This window comes from Acinonyx jubatus, chromosome D2, assembly GCF_027475565.1.
Source record: "Acinonyx jubatus isolate Ajub_Pintada_27869175 chromosome D2, VMU_Ajub_asm_v1.0, whole genome shotgun sequence".
Lineage (NCBI taxonomy): Eukaryota > Metazoa > Chordata > Mammalia > Carnivora > Felidae > Acinonyx > Acinonyx jubatus.
In genome coordinates, this window is record NC_069393.1 from 68,193,827 (window position 1) to 68,215,102 (window position 21,276).

At 43.4% G+C, this 21,276-nt stretch overlaps 1 protein-coding gene across 7 annotated transcripts in view; it reads left to right on the top strand.

Moving 5' to 3' along the window:
- VTI1A (vesicle transport through interaction with t-SNAREs 1A) overlaps positions 1-21,276 on the top strand; it is a 348,766-nt gene that overhangs the window by 314,176 nt on the left and 13,314 nt on the right. Inside the window, exon 9 of one of the 7 annotated variants that reach the window (XM_027063065.2) lies at positions 11,757-12,600. The exons of the other annotated variants lie outside the window; for them this stretch is intronic. Coding sequence (XP_026918866.1) covers positions 11,757-11,775 — 19 coding nt within the window. The 3' untranslated portion in view covers positions 11,776-12,600. Of the gene's footprint in view, positions 1-11,756; positions 12,601-21,276 lie in introns of those variants that run through there. 7 annotated transcript variants of the gene reach the window in all.

Below are 21,276 nucleotides of genomic sequence, written 5' to 3' on the forward strand. Positions count from 1 at the left end.
CTGCCTTGTACTTTATAATGTTCAATTCGTACCATGTGATGAATAGTCTGTACGTGTCAGAGACCACGTCTGTAGCAAATCTGCTGGTGTATTTCTTAACACTGGTTTTACTTTGGAACCATAAAGTAATTACTATTTTGTGAATGAGAATAAACCTATTATGCACAAATATAGCTGTACCCAGCATCCGCTCTTTGCTCTTTGGGGAAAAGAAGTTGCCTATAGGATAGGGCAGCTCAAATTTCAGTGTTCTGAAGTGCTTTTCAGCATGGCCTTCAAGAGCGAGAGAGTGCTCCCGCCCATTTCTTGGTTTCATTATGATAACAGAAATATATTTGCAGCATGTTGACAAACTCATTGGGCGTAAACAGAGGAGTTCTAATTGCAAGTTCTTATGTTTTAACGCTAAATCGGGCGATAAGTCAATGTTTCGGTTTGGCACAGTGAACTGATGTTCTCCAAAAATAGCCTGTGACACTTTTTAAAGCAAGTCGGTGGTGTACTTAGGCTGTTCACAAAAGGCTTCATTCTTGTCTACAAATGGCAACCCTCCCCTTCCCAAGGGTGCCCAACTCAAGCGAGGTCGGAGAAAAATAGATGCTTCCTGTTTCAAGGCATTTCTCCAACTCTCAGTCTCCTCCAAAAAGCAAGATTTTGGAATTTATAGGGAAAGCATGCCTAAGAAAGGTTATCTTGATTTTCATTTAACACACCCTCCCACTGACTTTTTTAAAGGTTTGTTGTAAGTATTTCTGCATAGCTGAAAACCTAGATTCCACCCTGGAGAGATCGCAGGGCTGTTCATGTTACACTCTGAAGCCATGTGTTTTCACCTCATGGCAAAACCCAAGATGTAGGCAGATCCCCTGGCCCCTGTTGGCTTTGGAATTTAGTCCTTTCCTTGTTTTCCACTGTAAACTTACACAGAGAAAGACCTCCGCAGCCCTGAATGTAAGCATGGTCATTAATGTTTTCCCACACATGCCAACAGTATAGCTAAGCAAGACCCAGGAGTAAGGGAAGGAACGGGGCAGAGGTTCATGAGTGTGGTGGATGGGCGTGAGGACCTCACTAGGGTGCTCCAAGTGCCTTCCCAGAGGCGGCCACTTTCCTGGAGGGCTTGGTCAGCACAATGACCGTGGAGGCTGATTCAGAGAAGCCCCTCCCCAACAAAGGCAGCTCTAAAGTTTATATGACCCTCCTTCAAAACCATACACGAGGATGGTTACGAAAGTAATAATATCAACCCTTTCCTTCTATCGTGGTCACTATGTGCTAATCACTTCTTATGGCTTATCTCATTTAATCCTTCCTACAACTTGATATGATAGGTATTATTAGTATCCTGAAACCCAGTCAAGTAAGGACTTTGTCCAAGGTTATGCAGCTGAAGAGTGGCAGAGAGCCAGGATCAAACCCAGGCAGTCTGGCTGCAAGGCTCACGCTCCACCTCGTATGATGCCATCGTCCAGCCTCCTGGCGATGCCTGCTCTTGTCTTTTAGCATAAACTGATTCAAATTTTTCTGCCTTGTCACAGTCTCTTCCCCTCATCAATATTTTAGCAATGGGTGTAAGATTTCATTATAAGTCACTAACTCTCAGTAATTTACTGTTCTCATGAACTACTTTGCCTATAAGTGCCAAAGCATTTTCTACCGCAGCGCACTTGTAGAGTTTTGATAGCTGGCGTAAGCCGACAACTGGGCCGGTGCACCCCCAAGCTGCATTTTGAGGTTTAACCGAGTACAAACATCCCCAGGACTCAAAGGTTTCCGAAACTCCCTCCAGTGAGCTCATTTTGCATGCCTTTGTGAGTGCCCGTGGTCCTCGGTGGCTCTCACTGAAGCCCTATTGATATCTTTCAGTGTCCAATTTGATGGATTCCGTAAATAAAATGCCCTGAAGTATGGGGCTACTTCGATCGATATTTTTTGTGTTAGAAATTGAAACAGAAAAAAAAATTCTATTTTCGAATTCACTTTTAAATTGTGACAATCAACTGATTACAAATGAACAAAAAAGTGTATGAAAAATAACCGTATTTCCTAAAACTAAATCAGTGAGAAGGGGGCATTGTTTTATGTTATTGCAAATCTCTTTAATGTCTGGCTTAACGTAGGACAGCTGGAGTCTCATGTGCTTCTGCACTCCATCTGTTGTGATGTCAGTCATGATGTCGAACCTCTAGAAAACTCGACACTTACGAGAGAAGGAGAGTGGAAGGGGCAAGTAACATCTTAGTATTATTATAAAAATAGTTGTGATTTCATGGATCCCCTGAGAGGGTCCCTGGACCAATTTTGGGAACCATGCCCTAAAATATGGCTGAATTTACAAAACCACATTGATCTGAGTCAAGAAGGCGTAAGTCCTTTTGTAATAAGTAGGTGGTATCCTAGGGTATGAACCAGTTTACCTTTCAGCGGCATCTCCAGTGCTCCTCCGCGCTCACAGGCAGAGGTTCTCTGCCCCTTTCCTCCAGATTTGCTGTAGGCTGAGCCACACCACACTCATGCTCATTAGATGTCAGAACCCCACGTCTTGTTTTCCACTAGGCCATGAGCTTGCTGTGGACACAAACCAGGTCTGTCTAACTCATGCCCTAGAATCAAGCACATAATGCCTGGCACAGGATAGGTGAATTTTGCTGAAATGAGTAAAGTTCAATGATAAAGATATCGGTAAACAATCCAGGCAAATGCGTGTTGATTTTTTAAATTCAAATATTTCTGCTCTTTCTCAATATCATTCATCGCCTTATCAAATATCTGCTGATCTCTATAATACTCCAAGCAATAGAATAGGTAATGGGCTACAACAAAGACCAATGCACCTTGCTCTTATGCACTTGCATTTCATAGAGGAGGCAGTCAAGGAAAAGAATAAATAATTCCAGACTGAAGGAAATAAAGAGGCTGCCATTGCTAAAAGGGGAGACAGGAATGTAGGCTATTTCAGTCTGAAAGATTGCCTTTACTATTTCATTTGTACACCATCTGCCTTGAAACCGAGATCAGCCATTGCTGTTCTACAGACTTTGTGTTTAACAGTTGTATTGAGATGTCATTTACATACTATGAAATTTACCCATTGCAAGCATACAGTTCGATGATTTACAGTAACTTCATAGAATTGTGCAACGATCACCATGGTGGATTTTATTTAAAAAAAATTTTTTTAATGTTTATTTATTTTTGAGACAGAGGGAGACACAGCACGAGTGGGGGAGGGGCAGAGAGACAGGGAGATGCAGAATCCGAAGCAGGCTCCAGGCTCTGAGCTGTCAGCACAGAGCCCGATATGGGGCTCGAACCCACGAACCATGAGATCATGACCTGAGCTGAAGTCGGACACTTAACCGACTGAGCCACCCAGGCACCCCCACCATGATCTATTTTAAAAATATTTCTATCACCCCCAAATGTTCCCTCATGCCTGTTTGCATTGAGTCAATTCCTGCTCCTACCCCCAGGCCCAAGCAATCACTGATCTGATTTCTAGATATTTCATATGAATGGAATCATATAATATGTAATCTTTTATGTCTAGCATCTTCTGCTTCACATAATGTTTTTGAGCTTCACTCCCATCGCAGCATGTATCAGTTGTTTGTTGCTTTTTATTGCTGAGTATTATTCCATTGTTTGCCTGTATCACATTCGGTTTATCCATTCACCAGCTGGCAGACACTTGAACTGTTTTGAGTTTGGGGCTATTGTGAATACGCTGCTATGACCCTTTGCATGCAGGTCTCTATGTAGACATATGTTTTCATTTCCTTTGGGTGACACTTGGGTAGAATCAATGGATCATATAGTATGTATATGTTTAACTTGTTTTTTTTGAACTGCCAAACTCTTTGCAAAGTAGATGTACCATATTACATTCTCACCTGCAGTGTGTGAGGACTCCATGTTCTTGGTATTGTTAGTCTTTCTGATTAAAGCCACTTAGTGGGAGGGGCGCCTGGGTGGCTCAGTTGGTTGAGCGTTAGACTTCGGCTCAGGTCATGATCTCCCGGTCTGTGGGTTCAAGCCCCGCATCGGGCTCTGTGCTGACTGCTTGGAGCCTGGAGCCTGCTTCAGATTCTGTGTCTCCCTCTCTCTCTGCCCCTCCCATGCTCATGCTCTCTCTCTGTCAAAAATAAACATTAAAAAATTTTTTTTAAGTCACTTAGTGGGATAGTATGTTGTGCTATCTCATTTTAATTTACATTTTCTTAATGACAAAGGATGTTGATCATTTTTTTTCATATGCTTATTAGCCATTTGTATGTAGTCTTTGCTGAAATGTCTATTTAGCTTTTTTCTAATTGTATAGCTTTTTAATTGAGTTGTTTGTCTTCTTAGTACTGGATTTTGAGAGTTTTTATTTTTATACTTCTGGATACAAGTCTTTTATTAGATGTTGATTTGCAAATACTTCCCCTCAGCCTGTAGTTTGCCTTTTATTTTCTTAACGTTGAATTTTTAAAAAGTAAAAGCTTCTAAATTTGGCAAAGGCAATTTATCAATTCTTTATTTTATGGATCATGCTTTTAGTGTCTTACCTAAGGAAACTTGGCCTATCCCAAGATGACAAAGATTTTCTTCTAGGTTTTCTTTTACAAATTTGATAGTTTTAGCTGTTACACTTAAGTCTATGTTTCATTTTGAATTTTTGTGTATAGTGTGGGATAATGGTCTAAGTTCATTTTTTCAAAATATGGGCATCCACTCTCCTAGTATCTTTGTATTGCCTTGGATCCTTTGTCATAAATGTAAAGGTTTCCTTCTGGGATTTCTATCTGGTTCCATTGATCTATAAGTCTGCCTTTACACCAACAAAGACTACACGATCTTGATTCCTATAGCTTTATAGAGTAAGTTTGAAATCCAGTGATAGAAGTCCTCCGATTTATTATTTTAAAAATTGTTTGGGCCATTCTAGTTCTTTTCATTTGCATATATATTTAAGTATTCACTTCTCAAATTCCACCAAAAAAAAAAAAAAGAAAGAAAACAAAGCCTGCTAAGATTGCATAAGGCTTGCATTGAATTGAATATTTGTCAAATTAGTAGAGATGTTCCTCTTTCATTGCCTATGTTGGTAATTATGTGTTTTTCATCTTCGTTATTCTAGCTAAAAGTTCATCAGTTTTGTTGATCTTTTCAAAGAGCCAACTTTTTATTTCATCGATTTTCTGTATTATTTTCTGTTTCCTATCTCATTGATTTCCGCTCTAACCCTTACTTCTTTTTTCTGCTTGTGTTGGGCTTAATTTGCTCTTTTTCTAATTTCTTAATGTGGTAGCTTAGATTCTTGATTTGAAACCTTTCTTTTTTCCTGATTAGACAAATATCCCTCTGACTTCTGCGTTAGTTGCATCCCACAAATATGGATCGTTTTGTTTTCATTCATTTCAGACCATTTTCTAATTTCCATTGTAGTTTCATGTTTGATTCATGGGTTCATTAGAAGTGTGTTGCTCAATTTTCTAATATTTGGGGATTGCCCAAATTACTTTTTTGTTGTTGTTGTGGATTTCTAATTTAGTTCTGTTGTGATTGGAGAACATGCTATTATTTCAGCTTTTTTCAATTTACTGAAATTTCTTTATGGCCTATATGTGGTCTAGGCAGGGACAGATTCCATATAGTTTTGAAAAGAATGTATATTCTGCCATCAAGTAGAATGTTCTATAAATGTTAATTAGGTCAAGTTGACTGATAGCGTTGAAGCCTTCTATCTCTTTACTAATTTTTTGTCTAGTTATTCTATCGGTTTTCTTGACAGGAGTATTGAAATCTTCAAGTATAATTATTGAACTCTGTCCTTTCATCTGTCAGTTTGTGCTTCATGTATTTTAGGAATTGGTTGTTAGGTGTGTATATGTTTATAATTGCCATATCTTCCTGGTGCATTTCATATTTATTATGTATTATCTCTCTTTGTCTCTAGGCATATTTCTTGTCCTAAAGTCCATTTGTCTGATATTAGTGTAAACACTCAGTTCTCTTATGGTTACTGTTTGCATGGTGTATATATTTCCACCCATAACTCTCAACCGATATGTGCTTTTGAATCTGAAATGTGTCTCTCGTAGACAGCATAAAGTTGAATTTATAATCTGTCTGACAATCTGTCATATGATTGGGGTATTTAGTCCCATAACATTTGTACAATTTTTTATCTTGTTGGATTTATGTTTTGTATTTTGCTATGTTTTCTATATGCTTCATGCCTTTTTTCCCCTTTTTCTCCTTTTCTGCTTTCTTTTTTTAAAGTTTATTCATTTATTTTGAGAGAGAAAGAGTGCATGTGCACTAGCAGGAGAGGGGCAGAGAGAGAGAGGGAGAGAGAGAGAATTCCAAGGAGGCCGCTTTGAGCCTGCTGCGGGACTCAAACTCAAACGGCAAGATCACGACCTGAGGCAAAATCAAGAGTTAGGTGCTTAACCAACTGATCCACCCAGGTGCCCCTCTGCTTTCTTTTTTAAAACATATTTTTTTGTATGCACCATTTGAATTATCTGCTGATATTTAGACTATGTTTGTGGTTATTATTTTCTTAGTTTTTGTTGTAGGAATTGCAATATATATCCCAACTTGTCCCAATCTACTTCAGCATATTACTAACTTAATTTTAATAAAATCTAGCAATTTTATCCAATATAGCCAATTTCCTCCCTTTTCCATAGATGTGACTATGATTGTCATATCTATATATGTTATAAACCCCAAAATACTAAATTATAATTATTGCTTATGCAATCTTTGTGTTTTTTTTAAAGAAATGAAGGGAAGAAAAGAGAAAAGATATAGCTAAGCCGTCTTTTATATTTACTCACATATTTACCATCTCCAACGCTCTTCATATCTTTCTGTGGAGTAGAGTTGCCATCTGGGGTCATTTCCCTTCAGCCTAAAGGACTTCATTTAGTATTTCTTATAAGGCAAGTCTGCTAAGAAAAAAACTTTCTCATTCTCTGTTTATCTATAAATATCTTTTTGTCACCTTCATTTGGGATGGATAGGATTGCTGGGTATAGAATCCTTGGTAGACAGGTTACCCCCACCCCACCCTTCTTACCACTTTGACGTTATGGTTCCATTGTCTTCTCCCTCCACTGTTTCTATTTTTTTTTTAATTTGTTTAATGTTTATTTATTATTGAGAGACAGCGAGAGACAGAGCATGAGCATCAGAGGGGCAGAGAGAGGGGGAGACACAGAATCAGAAGCAGGCTCCAGCCTCTGAGCAAGCTGTCAGCACAGAGCCTGACGTGGGGCTCGAACCCACAAACCACAAGATCATGACCTGAACCAAAGTTGGACGCTTAACCGACTGAGCCACCCAGGCACCCCATCCCTCCATGTTTCTGATGAGAAGTCAGCTACCAGTCGTGCTGTCTGTTGTTTGCCCTGTACATAATGAGTTATTTTTGCTTTGCTGCTTTCAAGCTTTTCTCTTTAAGCCTTTACTTATTTAAATATATTTTTCTGCCACTTTCTCGCTTCCTCCTCCTGGGACTCCCATTTCACATGTGTTAATATATGTTTATCACTGTGCCACACACGTCTTTGAGGCCCTGCTCATTGTTCTTCAATCTTTTTCCTTTCTCACCTGCAGATTGGATGATTTCTATTGACAAATGTTCAAATTCACTGATTCCTGTTCGTGTAATTTATGTCTTTTTCAACTCTAGAACTTTTGTATAGTTCTTCTTTCTCTGTTGAGATTCCCTATTTGTTGAAGCATTGTCATCATCATTTCTGTTAATTCTTTAAACAGTCTCTTTAATTCTTTGAATGTTTATAATAGCTGCTTTGAAGTCTTTGTCTGCTAAATCCAACATCAGAGCCACTCACAATCCATTTGTATTGACCGCTTTTAGTCTCCTAAATGTAGATCACCTGTTTTTTTTTTTTTTTCTTTTTTCGTCGTGTCATAATTTTCTGTTGAAAACTAAACGTTTTGGAGAGTATGCTGTAACAACTCTGAGTTCTGATATTTTTAAATAGCTCACCTGAACGTAGTCTACAGGATTCATCTCCCCTGCAGTCTGCTCATTTGTTCTCTTTTTTGTTTGTTTTTTTATTTCTTATTTTTATTTTATGAGCCTGGCTTTCCTAGGGGTTGCCCCTTTATGTGCACAGCTTAGTGGCCAGCCAATGACCGGGAAGGGGTTGTGCTCAAAAACCTCAAAGTCATAAGTCTTCTTCCGTCCTCTGCCAAGCGATCTATATGGGGGTTGAGGAAAACATGCAAAGAGGCTGCACTTTGAGTCAGTCACTCAAGGCTGCCGTGACTTTGACTTTGTCCTGGGGTCTCTCCGATCTCCCCAACACATGCACATACTTTGCTTATCGACAGGAGATGCGCAGAGAGCTTATCTGGCACCTTCTGGCTGTCTCATTTCCAGGATCTCTCTGTCACATTTTTGGTTGATCTGTCACTCAGCAAACCAAAACTGTGACCTCAAGCTAGCGGAACTCTGGGTTTTCCCTTGTGTAGTTCCCTATCAGGTTTGCTACTTTTTCTGTCAGTGCCACTGGGCATGGCTTTTGCCTTCTGCTCCAGGCCAAGTCCGCTTTGTCTGGCAGCCCCACCCTGGCAAAGACATCATTCTAGCCAGCTGAGCTAGGGGAAGCGGTGAGGATGTTCTTACACAAAGTTCTCCCAGCTTTCTATGAATAAACACTTCTCAATTTCTTTTTTGCCTTTGCTCATTATCCAGAGCACTGAGAGGATTGTTTTAACAATTGTCCAGTTTTATACTTGTTCAGGGAGAGTGAACTTACCGACCTCTTCACTCATTGCTGGCAGTCCCCCAGTAGAAAGGAGTTTTGCTACTCTCTATTAAGTGCGTGTTTGGGGGCGCCAGCCTGGCTCGGTCAGTGGATGTGACTCTTGATTTCGGGGTTGTGAGTTCGAGCCCCACACCGGGTGTGGAGTTTACTTAAAAAGAAGGGGTGCCTGGGTGGCTCATTTGCTTAAGCGTCCAACTTCAGCTCGGGTCATGATCTCACAGTTCATGAGTTGCAGCCCCATAGCGGGCTGTCTTCTGTCAGCACAGAGCCCGCTTCAGATCCTCTGTCTCCTGTCTCTGCCCCGCCCCTGCTTGTGCACTCTCTCTCTCTCTCTCTCTCTCAAAAATAAACAAACATTTAAAAAATAGTAAAAAATAAAAATACAATAAAATACTTTTAAAAAAAGATCTTTAAAAACCTAAGTACATAAAATAAAATGTGTATTTGTGTAAAGTCTGCAGGATGTGATTGTAACGAAAGACCTCATCCTTTTGTTCGTCCCACCCTCTAGAGTTTGACCCCCAAGTCTTCTCTGCGTGGGCTTTCGCCCGCTGAAATTCAAGGCAGCCTTTTTGCCCATGAACTGACCCAAAGGCAACAGGTGGGACCTGTTTTCGACAGAACTGTTGAAGAAAAATGGGCTAGTTGTCAGCTTGTTTCACTTTCATTTAATCTCTGTCATCTGGGAATACAATATAGATAGTATCAGGCCCAACAAAAGGTACATCCTGATATTACTTTCAGTTTTTTGTCTAGACAGAGAAGACGAAGCACTTGAATATCAGAAATGCCTACCACGAAAAATAAGAAAGACGGGCTCAGTGGAAGGCCAGAGGGGGGTACCTCTGCTTGTTCACTTTTTCTCTCTCTATTCTCTTTTTTTTTTTTTTTAAAGAAAAAAGTTTAAACCCCACCACCCACTCATCAGGTGATTGGAGACCATAGTTGTAAAAATGTGCTGCAGGCAGAAGTTCTGAAAAATCCCAGAAAGTGTTGAAAACATCTCTAAACAAGGTATTTTTCTCCTGCACCTTTCTTGCTAAAGGTCCCAATTGCTGCCAAGAAAACCAGTGAGAACGTTAGCTGCCAAATAAAAAATTTATGACAGTGTTTGGCAAAGGACTATCTCGCTGCTTGTTTTATACATTTCCACAAGGCACTTGAAGGCAAGCCGCTTTTTTCCTTCCCCTCCCATCCCCCCGCCCCCACTTTGGGTACAGATACCTTCCCGATCACGGTTCTCGGTCTGTTTTCTAATAAAAGAGCAAACTCCTATAAAGTAGGATTAAACAATGTAACTTTTTCCCTCTTCAGGAACCTCTGAAAATGTGAGGAAAAATGTTTTCAAATATGTGTTGCATGCAAGGGAGGGAGACGTGCTGGGTCTGCTGGGTCTGCTGGTTTAGAACAGACACATTTAGGGTCACCCAGGGGGGCTCGGCCAGTTGAGCGTCCGGCTTCGGCTCAGGTCACGATCTGGTGGTTCACGGGTTCGAGCTCCGCGTCGGGCTCTGTGCTGACAGCTCGGAGCCTGGAACCTGCTTCGAATTCTGTGTCTCCTTCTCTCTTTGCCTCTCCCCTGCTCCTGCTCTGTCTCTGTCTCTCAAAAATAAATGTTAAAAAAAAAAAAAAAAAAACGTTTGGAATCGACACATTTATAGACAAATGAGCAAACACCTTTCAGTTAATGACTTTAGACTCTTAGTGGCAGAGGGAAGCTTAGAATTCCCTCAGTTCTTACGCACTTGCACACCCCCAACACTTTGCGGAGAAGGAAATGGGGGCCCAGAAGGGGACTGTGTTCTCCCTAAGGTCACACAGCCAAGCTCCCCGGGGATGGGAGCCTGGCTCTCACCCGGGTACCATGCTTCACCCGCAGCCCAGCACGGATTCTGTTGGCTGGGGATTTTCACACACGTGCACTTACAGCATATTTTACGAGCCTCAGAACTCAAAGCCGTTCTGCTTTATGAAAACTAAAACATCTCCTTCCCTAAAATTCTTTTAAAACTCTAACACATGAAAGCTGAGTCCAGACAAGGGCAGTGATGCTACCACAGTGGCATTGCCCGCCCATATCAGCGAAGCCTCCTGGCTCGATCATTAAGTGTTTACGTGAACCTTTAAAAGGGGGGGGGGGGGGGGGGGCCTATATCTAGGGAAAAAAAGGTCTTCTTAAACCAAGTTGGGACGTTGCGAGTACTAAGCACATAGGCTGGTGAACACCCCGAAATATTTTGCCTGCCTGTCTGAGAAAGCAAAATTATCAGCCGCAGTCTTTTCAAAACAGTTATCAGGTTATGCCTTGGGTTGTTAATTAGCGCCGTTTAGCACACATCCCGTCCTTCTAACTCATCCCAAAGCGTTGCTGCACCCTTGTTCCTGGGCCCCAGGCCGCTCCTGCCTGTAGAGGCGGCCATGGTCCCTGTCACACGCGAGAAAGCCCAGGGCCGGGGCTGCAGCTGCCTTTTGCTGCGGCTGCGTGAAGGAAGCGAGCGTTATTTGATATAAAGTACTGCGGACAGACCAGGAGTAAGCGGATTATTTCAGACAGTGTTAGGAGGTAACTGGAGGAAGATTAGCTCGACACGAGGCAGCTATCATAAGCAAATTAGAAAACCTCCCCAATTAGTACAAGAAACCCAGATTTGTGCTGTTTGTGATCTTCTGCTGAAAGGCAAAGTGTCGATGTTATGGGCTCCAGTCTTGATTCAAGTTGAAATGTTGGCATTTCCTATCAGGGCATGTTAGCATCTGAGGCTGTGTACTGGCCTAATAAATGAAGTAAATCCCTGCTCTCCTCCACTGCCAAGCAGTCCTCATTCTGACGTTCTGTACGTTGGGTAATGTTTTATTTGGCCCTGGAATAATCTCCAGGGCATATTATAATATTTCTATACTGGGAATATTCAACATGACTCCCAGTGTCCCACACTTGATCTTTCTTTTGTTTGTTTGTCTTAGGGAACATGGATCATGCTGAAGTCATAAAAATGGAGCGTGCAAAATGCCAGATGCTACAAATGCAATTAGATACTTAAAAATAGCTTCCTTGGTGGCACTGCTTGAAATCTGAACCAGGCCTTGTTTTTCCAAACGGGGCGACACCTTTCTGCTAAGCTGCTGCTTGTGTCTTAGACCAGAGGCCCGGGTCCCCTTCAGAGCACCATGCAGATGATCAGGTCATTCTAGAAATCAGACCAGGCACTACTGTCCTGTCAACATCATGGCAGTCCCCGGCAGGTTTTCTTATTCTCGGAGTGCACTGTGTTGTCTCTTGTTTCTTGACCTCTGATGATTCGCAGTCAAGTTGCATGTGGCAGAAACCCTCAAGAGAACCGAGCCCGACTTGGGTAAAGAAAACGAGGTGTCTACCCTCCTCATTTTAAGATTTGAAATGCATTCCAAAGAAACTTTTATTTCACCAGAATTCAAACAACCACAAAGCTCAGAATTTATTTTGCAATCGTATCCAAGGAAGAAGGTGATGTTTTTGTGTATGTATGCAGGGACTGAGTCTGATTGTAAAAATAAGCACATAATTCATTACAGAAACTAATTTGGAAAATGTGAGATTTTTTTTTTTAATCTCCGTGATCCCAACACTTAGCTGCAATCATTACTTTAAGCTTATGTGTGTATTTTTCTTTTTGCAAAATCGGGGTCATAGTATACATACTACTTAACAACCTTTGCTTTTTAGCTAATATATAATGGGCAAGAAAATTGGTGGTCTTTATGCTGAGTACAATAGTTCAAGATCCTCTGACACCTCTGAATCATCAAGAACAAATTTGTTTAGTATTAATTGTATTCTAGTATTTTTTTTTCTGTTTTTTAATGTTTATTTATTTTTGAGAGAGAGAGAGAGAGAGAGAGAGATCATGAGCAGGGGGAGGGCCAGAGAGAGAGAGAGGCAGACACAGAATCCAAAGCAGGCCCCAGGCTCCAAGCTGTCAGCACAGAGCCCAACGCGGGGCTGGAACCCACGAGCTGTGAGATCGTGACCTGAGCCGAAGTCAGATGCTTAACCGACTGAGCCACCCAGGCGCCCCAGCGTACTTTTTCTTTGAGAATTATCAGTATCCGAATAACATTTGTGGCCAGTCTCAATTCACTGGTGTTACATGAAATATTATCATATCACCATATTCCTTTGAGCAAAACTTTGCATTTTCTGTTTTTACATGCATGATCTAATTTGAACATCACAAGAACCTATAAGGTAGGGGAAAAAAAGAACAGATGTTGTTATCCCTGATTTTATTCATAAATGCAAAATGAGCCAGAATGTAGATGCAACATAATGCCAGAGATTGCTCCTCACACCATGCATGGTACATGGTCTTTGAAATCAGACCTGATATTAAATACCAACTTTGCCACTGACTTGCTGTGTGATCGTGGGCAAATTAACCTCCCTAAAGGGGCGCCCAGGTGGCTCAGTCGGTTAAGGGTCTGACTTCGGCACATTCCATGATCTTGCGGTTTGTGAGTTCAAGCCCTGCGTTGAGCTCTGTGCTGACCGCTCAGGGCCTGGAGCCTGCTTCGGATTCTTTGTCTCCCCCTCTCTCTGCCCTCCCCTGCTTATACTCTGTCTCTCTCTGTCTCTCAATGATAAATAAACATTAAAAAAAAAATTTTTTTTGGCGGCTGGGTGTGTGGCTCAGTCCGTTAAGCATCCGGCTTCAGCTCAGGTCATGATTTCATGGTCCATGAGTTCAAGCCCCACGTCGGGCTCTGTGCTGACAGCTCAGAGCCTGGAGCCTGCTTCAGATTCTGTGTCTCCCTCTCTCTCTGCCTCTCCCCTGCTCACGCTCTGTCTCTCTCTGTCTCAAAAATAAATAATAAAAACATTTAAAAAAAATTTTTTAATTAACCTCCCTAAGCCTCAGTTTCCTCTAGAAAACGACAACATTGACACCTTTGTCATAGATCTCCTATGAGATTTAAAAGAATTTGTGTAAAGTACTTAAAATACCATAAGGCACAAAAAAAGATAAAAAATAAACTTTACCATTATTTTTCTTTTTCTCACACATTCCCTCTCTTGTAACATTGTGAATAAATTATGTTTCCTTTTTCAATTTACTCAATTCTTAGGTGAGTGGTATTTTAAATAATAATTATATACATAATAATCAACAATTGGAGAAAATGTACAATTACCTAAAGATAGAAAAACACCTACCACCCACATACAAACACTGGTAACGCTTAGCTACATTTCCTTCCAGTCTTTTTTCCCCCCTGCACAAAGGCTTGCCATTTGTCTTTGGCCATATCAACTAGTATCACAAACTAATGAAATATAGGAGGTAGTTAAGGCATGTGTTTCCGAGAAAGTGTTCTGCATGCCACCCCACGCTGCTCATTTCCAGAATATAAAAGAGGTGCCCCCTTTGGAAGCCTACTTCCATTGGCAAGAAGCCAAACTCGGGGGTCATGGCGGAGGTACAATGAGGTTGTCTCAAGAACCCGATGTATCTGAATGCACTCGGTCCCTAGCCCACTGATCCTGTAGCCTGGGAGAAAATTGTGTAAAACTCAGCCCACCTGTTCATAAGACCAGTTTGTCTGCATAAAAAGAGGGTCTGACAAGGCTGCAGCCGAGGTTACCATCTGTCAGGCCTGAAGTCAGCCATGTTGTCACCCCAGGCATGGGCAGCTCAGAATTACTGCTCTAGAGTATGTTCAACCACTGGGAAGAAAAGCTTCTCCTAGACTCTTAAAAGGTGTTCTGTTCAGGCCGAAAGGAGAATTCCTACAGCCAAGCATCTCCTGTCAGCTAATTTGATAGTTCTCTATCAAGTAAACCATTAGTGAATACATTGATTCTTTTTTTTTCCTTTTTTTTTTTTTTCAGCTCTGCCTTAGCTATTCCCAAGATTTCTCTGAACCAGTTGGGCAAAATTGATTTTTATTAGTTCCACTGGCCTTGTGGAAAATTATCTCATGAACTGGTTTTTATAAGAAGACTCAAAGCAGAGCACAGGGTAAAAAATAAGCCTATAGCAGTCAAAACTGTTGTCTGAAATGTCTTCAGACTGGAAGGCTGAATTTATTGCACAAAACAAGTACCAGCAAGGCAGAGGTGTGCAGTCCTGCTCGTTATCACCGGAAAGGGGAACCAAAAAGCCGAGTAAAAAATTAAATTTTAATAATGCCAGTGATATTTTCTAAATCTTTCCTGACAGAAAGATTCTCATTATTTTTATCTGTCTCCGAGTAGGTTCTTTTAGTTGCCATCTCAGAAATGGCCTCAGCTATGATTGTTTTCTGGGCTTGAAAGCATCTGAAAAACCAAATATATACAGAGAGAAATATGCGTTAGATTGTTCAAGGAAGAGCCGTGACCGTGGTAACATTTCGGCTCGTGTGTTTGCAGCCAACATTCGCTGGGAACGCCTTCGGGTTTCACAAAAGAGGTCCATGTTGTTAAGACAATTGAAGTAAACCCCAGAACAAAAGGGACCCGCGATCCACTGCACTTGGCTAAGGAGAAACCCAGGGGCCCCCAGTCCCAAGTTGGTTTGTTCTGGGAATCTCCCCGTGCTCGCCATGAAAGGAGATTCAAGGGAAAAATGGAAAAATCCTATTGTTTTCGTAAACGTGCGAACTCGCCTTCCAAGTATCACATGCTATAGAATTGTTTGGGACTAAGAGGAAAAATCAAGCCAGAGTCATTAAAGTAGCCAACCCACGAGGATGTGAATTCCTTTCGTTGCCTTCGTTCTTCGGTGCCTATGTGTAAACCTGTCTTGGTCCCAAAAGGATTTATAGCAAATTACCTAAATATATACAATAGATTTTCTCTATATAAAATGAAGCCAGGAGTGAGGTTAACACACACACTTGGAACAGCCTATACATTTGTGAGAGGTGGGCCACAAATGTATCTCTAGGCATTCTGGCAACCAAGTTGAAGAGGAAGATGGTTTCAGTTACATGAGTCAATATCCATAAGATAAAAACATGGCTCTTTCCCCTACCCCGACGAGAAAGAACACCTTCCCATGGGACCTCATTGCAGGGACACACGCTGTGCAGGGTAATAAACAACATGTTCAAGAGCATCCTTACAGGAAATATGAGCTCCACAGGGCTGTTTCTTACTGTTCCTCTGTGCATGCCAGCGGCATTGCGCCAAGAAACAGGTGAGAGCGCATGTGCGAACCTAAACACCACCATCCAGATGGCCCCCTCGGGGGCTCTGCTACTCCAGAGAGAGACCCTAGTGTCTCCAGGAGAGATGGACCCCCTCCATGAAGCTCCTCGATCAACCCCGTATCTCTCCGCTGGACTTCTGACAGAGGTTTGGCAGGGAACTTTGAGGTTGTTCCCTCTGGCAAGGACCTGGGTGGCACCGCCTTATATTGGTAATTAGGCGCCTTCATGTTGTCTGGTAGCCAGTTAAAGGGTGGATTCCACCATCCACTTTTGAAAATTAAGGCCAAGGAGCTTGAGGGCAGTCCCTCCAAAGGATGACAGGGAAAAAAAGTGGCTCCCCCTTTGTAACATTCAGGCTGCTTTTTGGCTCAGTTCTTTAAAGATCCCTCCTAAGTAAGGGTTGGTTTTTCTCTGCGTTGCAGCTAAATAAAGAACCTGAGAATATGTTCGAAGGCCACTCTACTCCTCAGCAATTTATGTTCTATCTTTTTATCAAGTCCAAAGGCATAGTCCTCAGCATCAGGAGTGCTTGGGTCACATATATTTACCACTATTTTAGAGATGGGGAAACTGAGGCACATTTACTTGTTTTTCACAAGATCACTCGGTAGACTGCAAGTCCCTCTTTGCCACTTACCCTCCAATAGAAACCGCTTGGTTTCCCATCCCAGGCCTACTGGCTTATAAGATGTTGCACATAAGAGGTACACCATCCTCCATGAGAATCACCAGCTGGGCTCTTCCATGCATTCTGCAGGCTGTGAAGGTCAAGGGGGCTGCAGATGTGGGGTCCGGCCGACCTCTGCCTGTGCTTTTCATCACCTTGTGAGAGGTCCGCAAGGCACACACAAGCTGGTTTGTGGCTTCTGTTGACCTCTTGCTGGCCTTCGACCGGTAGTTAGGAATCGGTTATGGGCTAAGCTGGATACACTCAGTGTAGACCCTGGTTATTGATGCTTCTCTCGAGGTTGAACTTCACACTTCTGCAGGGTCAGGAGGGCCTCCAAGGGAATCCCCAGTACAGTAGTAGGGCAAGATGCTCTCACCCACCCACCCCCTTCCTTTTCATTTGTTCCTTAATAACCAGTCAGAGGTCACAGACTGAACACCCACAGGCCCACTCTGCCCCACAGACAGATGTGCTTTGTTTGGCCACTCAGTGCTTTGGAAAACTTTTACTTGGTTGCCAATGTTTAAAACTTGGAGGTTTCACAGAAAGAACACAATTTCTGGCTTCTGTTGGCAAATCAGAAGATCCAGATGTGCGAAGCCCACTTTGAGCCCCGTGGCAAGCAGGAGCAGCACGCCCCCTCCCTCCGCCCCGCCAGTCTAGAAAACGGTCAGGCACTCCGGGTTCTCCCAGTCCCCACTCCTGATGCCCTTGGACTGGATAGAATAACAGAATAACACGTGTTGTCAGGCCAGCAGGTGACGTGGCTTCACCTGGCACAGACCTGGAGATCCTGCCATCTGATCATCACCCCACCCCAGCCTCCTCCCCCACAAAGAGCTATGAGTCAACCATCCTGCTGATGGTTAAGCCTTCAGAGGAGGCCTTCTTAACCTGGAGTTCCCTGCTCTAAAATGATTAATGCTGCTCTGGGGTATGTAAAAATCAGTGTAAGGGAAAAGATTATGAAGGACATGTCATAAGTTTGAGCACACGGTGCACGACTCTCTGGGGGCATCATGTGCTCTCCGGCCAGGAAAACGGAGTAGCCCAGGGATTAGCACCAGCAGGAGGTCGAATGGAATGGAATGGAATGGAATGGAATGGAATGGAACGGAACGGAGGGACCAGGGGCAGAGCAGGATGCCCGGAGCCCAAGAATGGGGTCACCTGATGGAGGCTGGAAATATAGAGGCATATCAGGAGCCACAGTAGAAACGGAGCTGCAGAGAAGGCAGAGAAAGAAAGGGAAGAATACCCTGGCTTCTCTCTGCCTCCCACCCCCGGTGTCCTCCCAGTGCCTCCCATTGGCTGAATGCAGCGGGAAGCCAGTCGACACAGAGTGGCATGGCGGCAGGCAGCAGCCTCTCTATGCTGCAGAGAAAAGCAACAAAGGAACGGGAAAAGGACTGAGGAGAAGCAGCCTCAGAACCGGCACCATGGGGATATGATTCAGATATCATTCAGCTTGCCACAGAGCCAAATCTGGACAAGACAGAAAAGTCATAATCTAGAAATTGTAACCACATCCCTCAAGAGTTGACAGAGATACAGGTAGCTGATAAACCACTGCCAAAATGTTCCTTCCTCCTGACATCCAGAAAGAAAAAAGGTGTAAATCCATCACAATTAGGAGATAAGTATCTAACATCATATCTTGCAGAGAAATAATGTTAGAGCTCATCACAAAAGCCGAGGCAGCTGCGTCTCCACCAATGCAATCTCAACCAGCCATGTTTCCAAAGAGGCATCTCGGCTGCCAGGGGGTGTCCCCAGGGAAACTATAACAGAGCCGGAAGAGGCAGCCTCCACCTTCCTGGGTAACTTAGTAGCTGCTGAAGATGGGGCTACCGGGAGCGTGGCTCAAGCCTGGACCCACCGAGGCAAGCTAATCAGGGTCAGCAGCAGGATGCGCCCTGCAGGAATTGGAGAGAAATCTGCAGGCTTTCCAGGCCAAGGCACCTAAGGTGGGGGCGGGGGGGGGGGGGGGGAGCTGTCTACTGGAGGGGGAGCAGCCAAACAGGAAAGAGGTACAGGGCACATTGTGGGGAAATCTGTGAGTCCTAATAGAGCAGAATAATAATAATTCTTACATTTACATACTGAGCAGTTACTATTACCAAGCGCTGACCTAAGACCTTCATGTGGAATTAACTTATTTATTAATGTAATTCATTGAGGTACTCCTATTACTGGCTATTTATTTATTTATTTATTTGAGAGAGAGAGAGAGCACGAGTGGGGGAGAGAGGCAGAGGGAGAGAGAAAGAGAAAGAATCTTAAGCAGGGCTCAAACCCATGACCCTGGGATCTTGACCTGAGCTGAAATCACCCCCGTTCCATTTTTTTTCTAATGAGGAAACCGAAGCAGTGGTTCTTTGGAACTTCCAGATTCCTTGCGTTGGTGCTTTTGTTTCTCTTTTTCAGTAGAGGACCAAAGGAGGATTGTCCACATTCTGTGCTGCCAGGAGAGAGTAGTTTCCAGAGAGAGAGTACATTCCCAATGTCCAGGCAGGGACACTGGGAAGAACACTGCCATCTACTATCACCATCACACCATAAAATAAGAACATTTTCACCTTCTCACGCAAACGTGGCAAAAGGACTTAACCTCCGAGAAATAATGAAGCAACTTGCACAGCTGGTGTGTGGCAGATCCTGGGTTCGAATCCGGGCGGTTTGGCTCCAGAAATGAAAAGAGCTGATCGGCTTCTGTCCGAATGGCTTCTCTGGAGGATGGAAGGGTGGGGGGCCCCCCAAGCCAGGAGGAACAGCAGGTGGCCAGCTGAGCAGGGCAGTGAGGCTGCTCACAATACAGGGGCAGGACCCAGTGGGAGTGGGGAACCTCAGGGCACCCAGCAGGAGGGGGCGGGGCATGGGGGAGAAGCACCTAAACTGGGAGCTGGGAAAGGGGTCATCCTGGCCTGTCATCGTGATAGGCTGCCTTGTGCTGAGAACTTGACCACGGCTACATCTGAAGTGGGCCTTGGCTTCTCCCTGGGTAGGCCTGAGCCACCAAATCTGGGTTGTCATAAGTCAGGATCATTGTGACATTAAATGACATCACACATGCAATAGACATCCAAGACCACAAAAGGACACCCTGCCTTTTTAAGAGTGTCTAGAACACAGTCCCGTGTGCTGCCCACACCCTGTGCCGAGAATGCTTGGGAGAGATTCCTTTATTACATTTCATGGATGAAAAGAGACTTTTAGACCTTTCCCAAGATCACACAGTGCATCTAGCTAATTCTCTCACCTGCTTTTTTCTGTCAGGCACTCTATTCCGACAGATGCATTAGATTAAATCTTCTGCAGATCGGGCATCTTCCTAGGGTATATTCCCTCATCTGTAGGATAGGTGATGTAGACATAATAAAAAATCATGCTGTTCGAGGTCACTGGGGGACGGGCAGTTGTGAGAGGACAATTGCCATTCCCTTTTTCCCCCGAATTCAAGGAGGGATCAGGTGATCATGCATTTACCTAGAAGAGAGAGGCAGAGAGGACAACGGCCAATGTGCCCATAACTGAAGAAAACTGACGAAATATGCTACTGAATAAAAATGAACCTCATCTAGGGGTGCCTGGGTGGCTCAGTCGGTTGAGCGACCGACTTTGGCTCAGGTCATGATCTCACGGTTTGTGAGTTCCAGCCCTACATCGGGCTCTGTGCTGACAGCTCAGAACCTGGAGCCTGCTTTGGAATCTGTGTCTCCCTCTCTGTCTGCCCCTTCCCCACTCATGTTCTGTCTCCCTCTGTCTCAGAAATAAATAAACATTAAAAAAAATTTTGGGGGTGGCGCCTGGGTGGCTCAGCCAGTTAAGCGTCCGACTTCAGCTCAGGTCATGATCTCGCAGTCTGTGAGTTCGAGTCCCGCGTCGGGCTCTGTTCTGACAGCTCAGAGCCTGGAGCCTGTTTCAGATTCTGTGTCTCCCTCTCTCTCTGACCCTGCCCCATTCATGCTCTGTCTCTGTCTCAAAAATAAATAAACGTTAAAAAAAATTTTTTTTTAAAATTTCTTTAATGAGTATCATCTTAATCATTTACTGTGCATTTACACTGGGCACTAAGAAAAGAGTTGACTTTGGTTAATTAGCATTCTGTACTTTCAACAAAATTAACTAGCATACCCCATTATTCTGTCTATGGAGAAGCATATAAAGATGAAGATTTCAGGGGTCCCTGGGTGGCTCAGTCAGTTGGGCGTCCGACTTTGGCTCAGGTCATGATCTCACGGTTTGTGGTTTTGAGCCCCGCGTCGGGCTCTGTACTGACAGCTCAGAGCCTGGAGCCTGTTTCGGATTCTGTGTCTCCCTCTCTCTCTGCCCCTCCCCTGCTCACGCTCTGTATCTCTCTCAAGAATAAATAAACATTAAAAAAGATTAAAAAAAAAAGATGAAGACTTCAACGACTTGCCCTTCAAACAACCAAGAAGAGTCTGGTAGAAGACGTAAGACAAACCGATTATATCAATAACCACCATAGTATTGGGGTGTCCTGCAGGGGTGGAAGATAAGATTAGGGGGGTGATTTGAGGCCTTGGCGAAAGTGGGGATGAGAATAGTCTCCATGTCACAGGATTGTTGTGAAGGTTCAACAAAGTGTAGAAGAGGCCAGAACAGCACCTGGCCCAGAGTAAA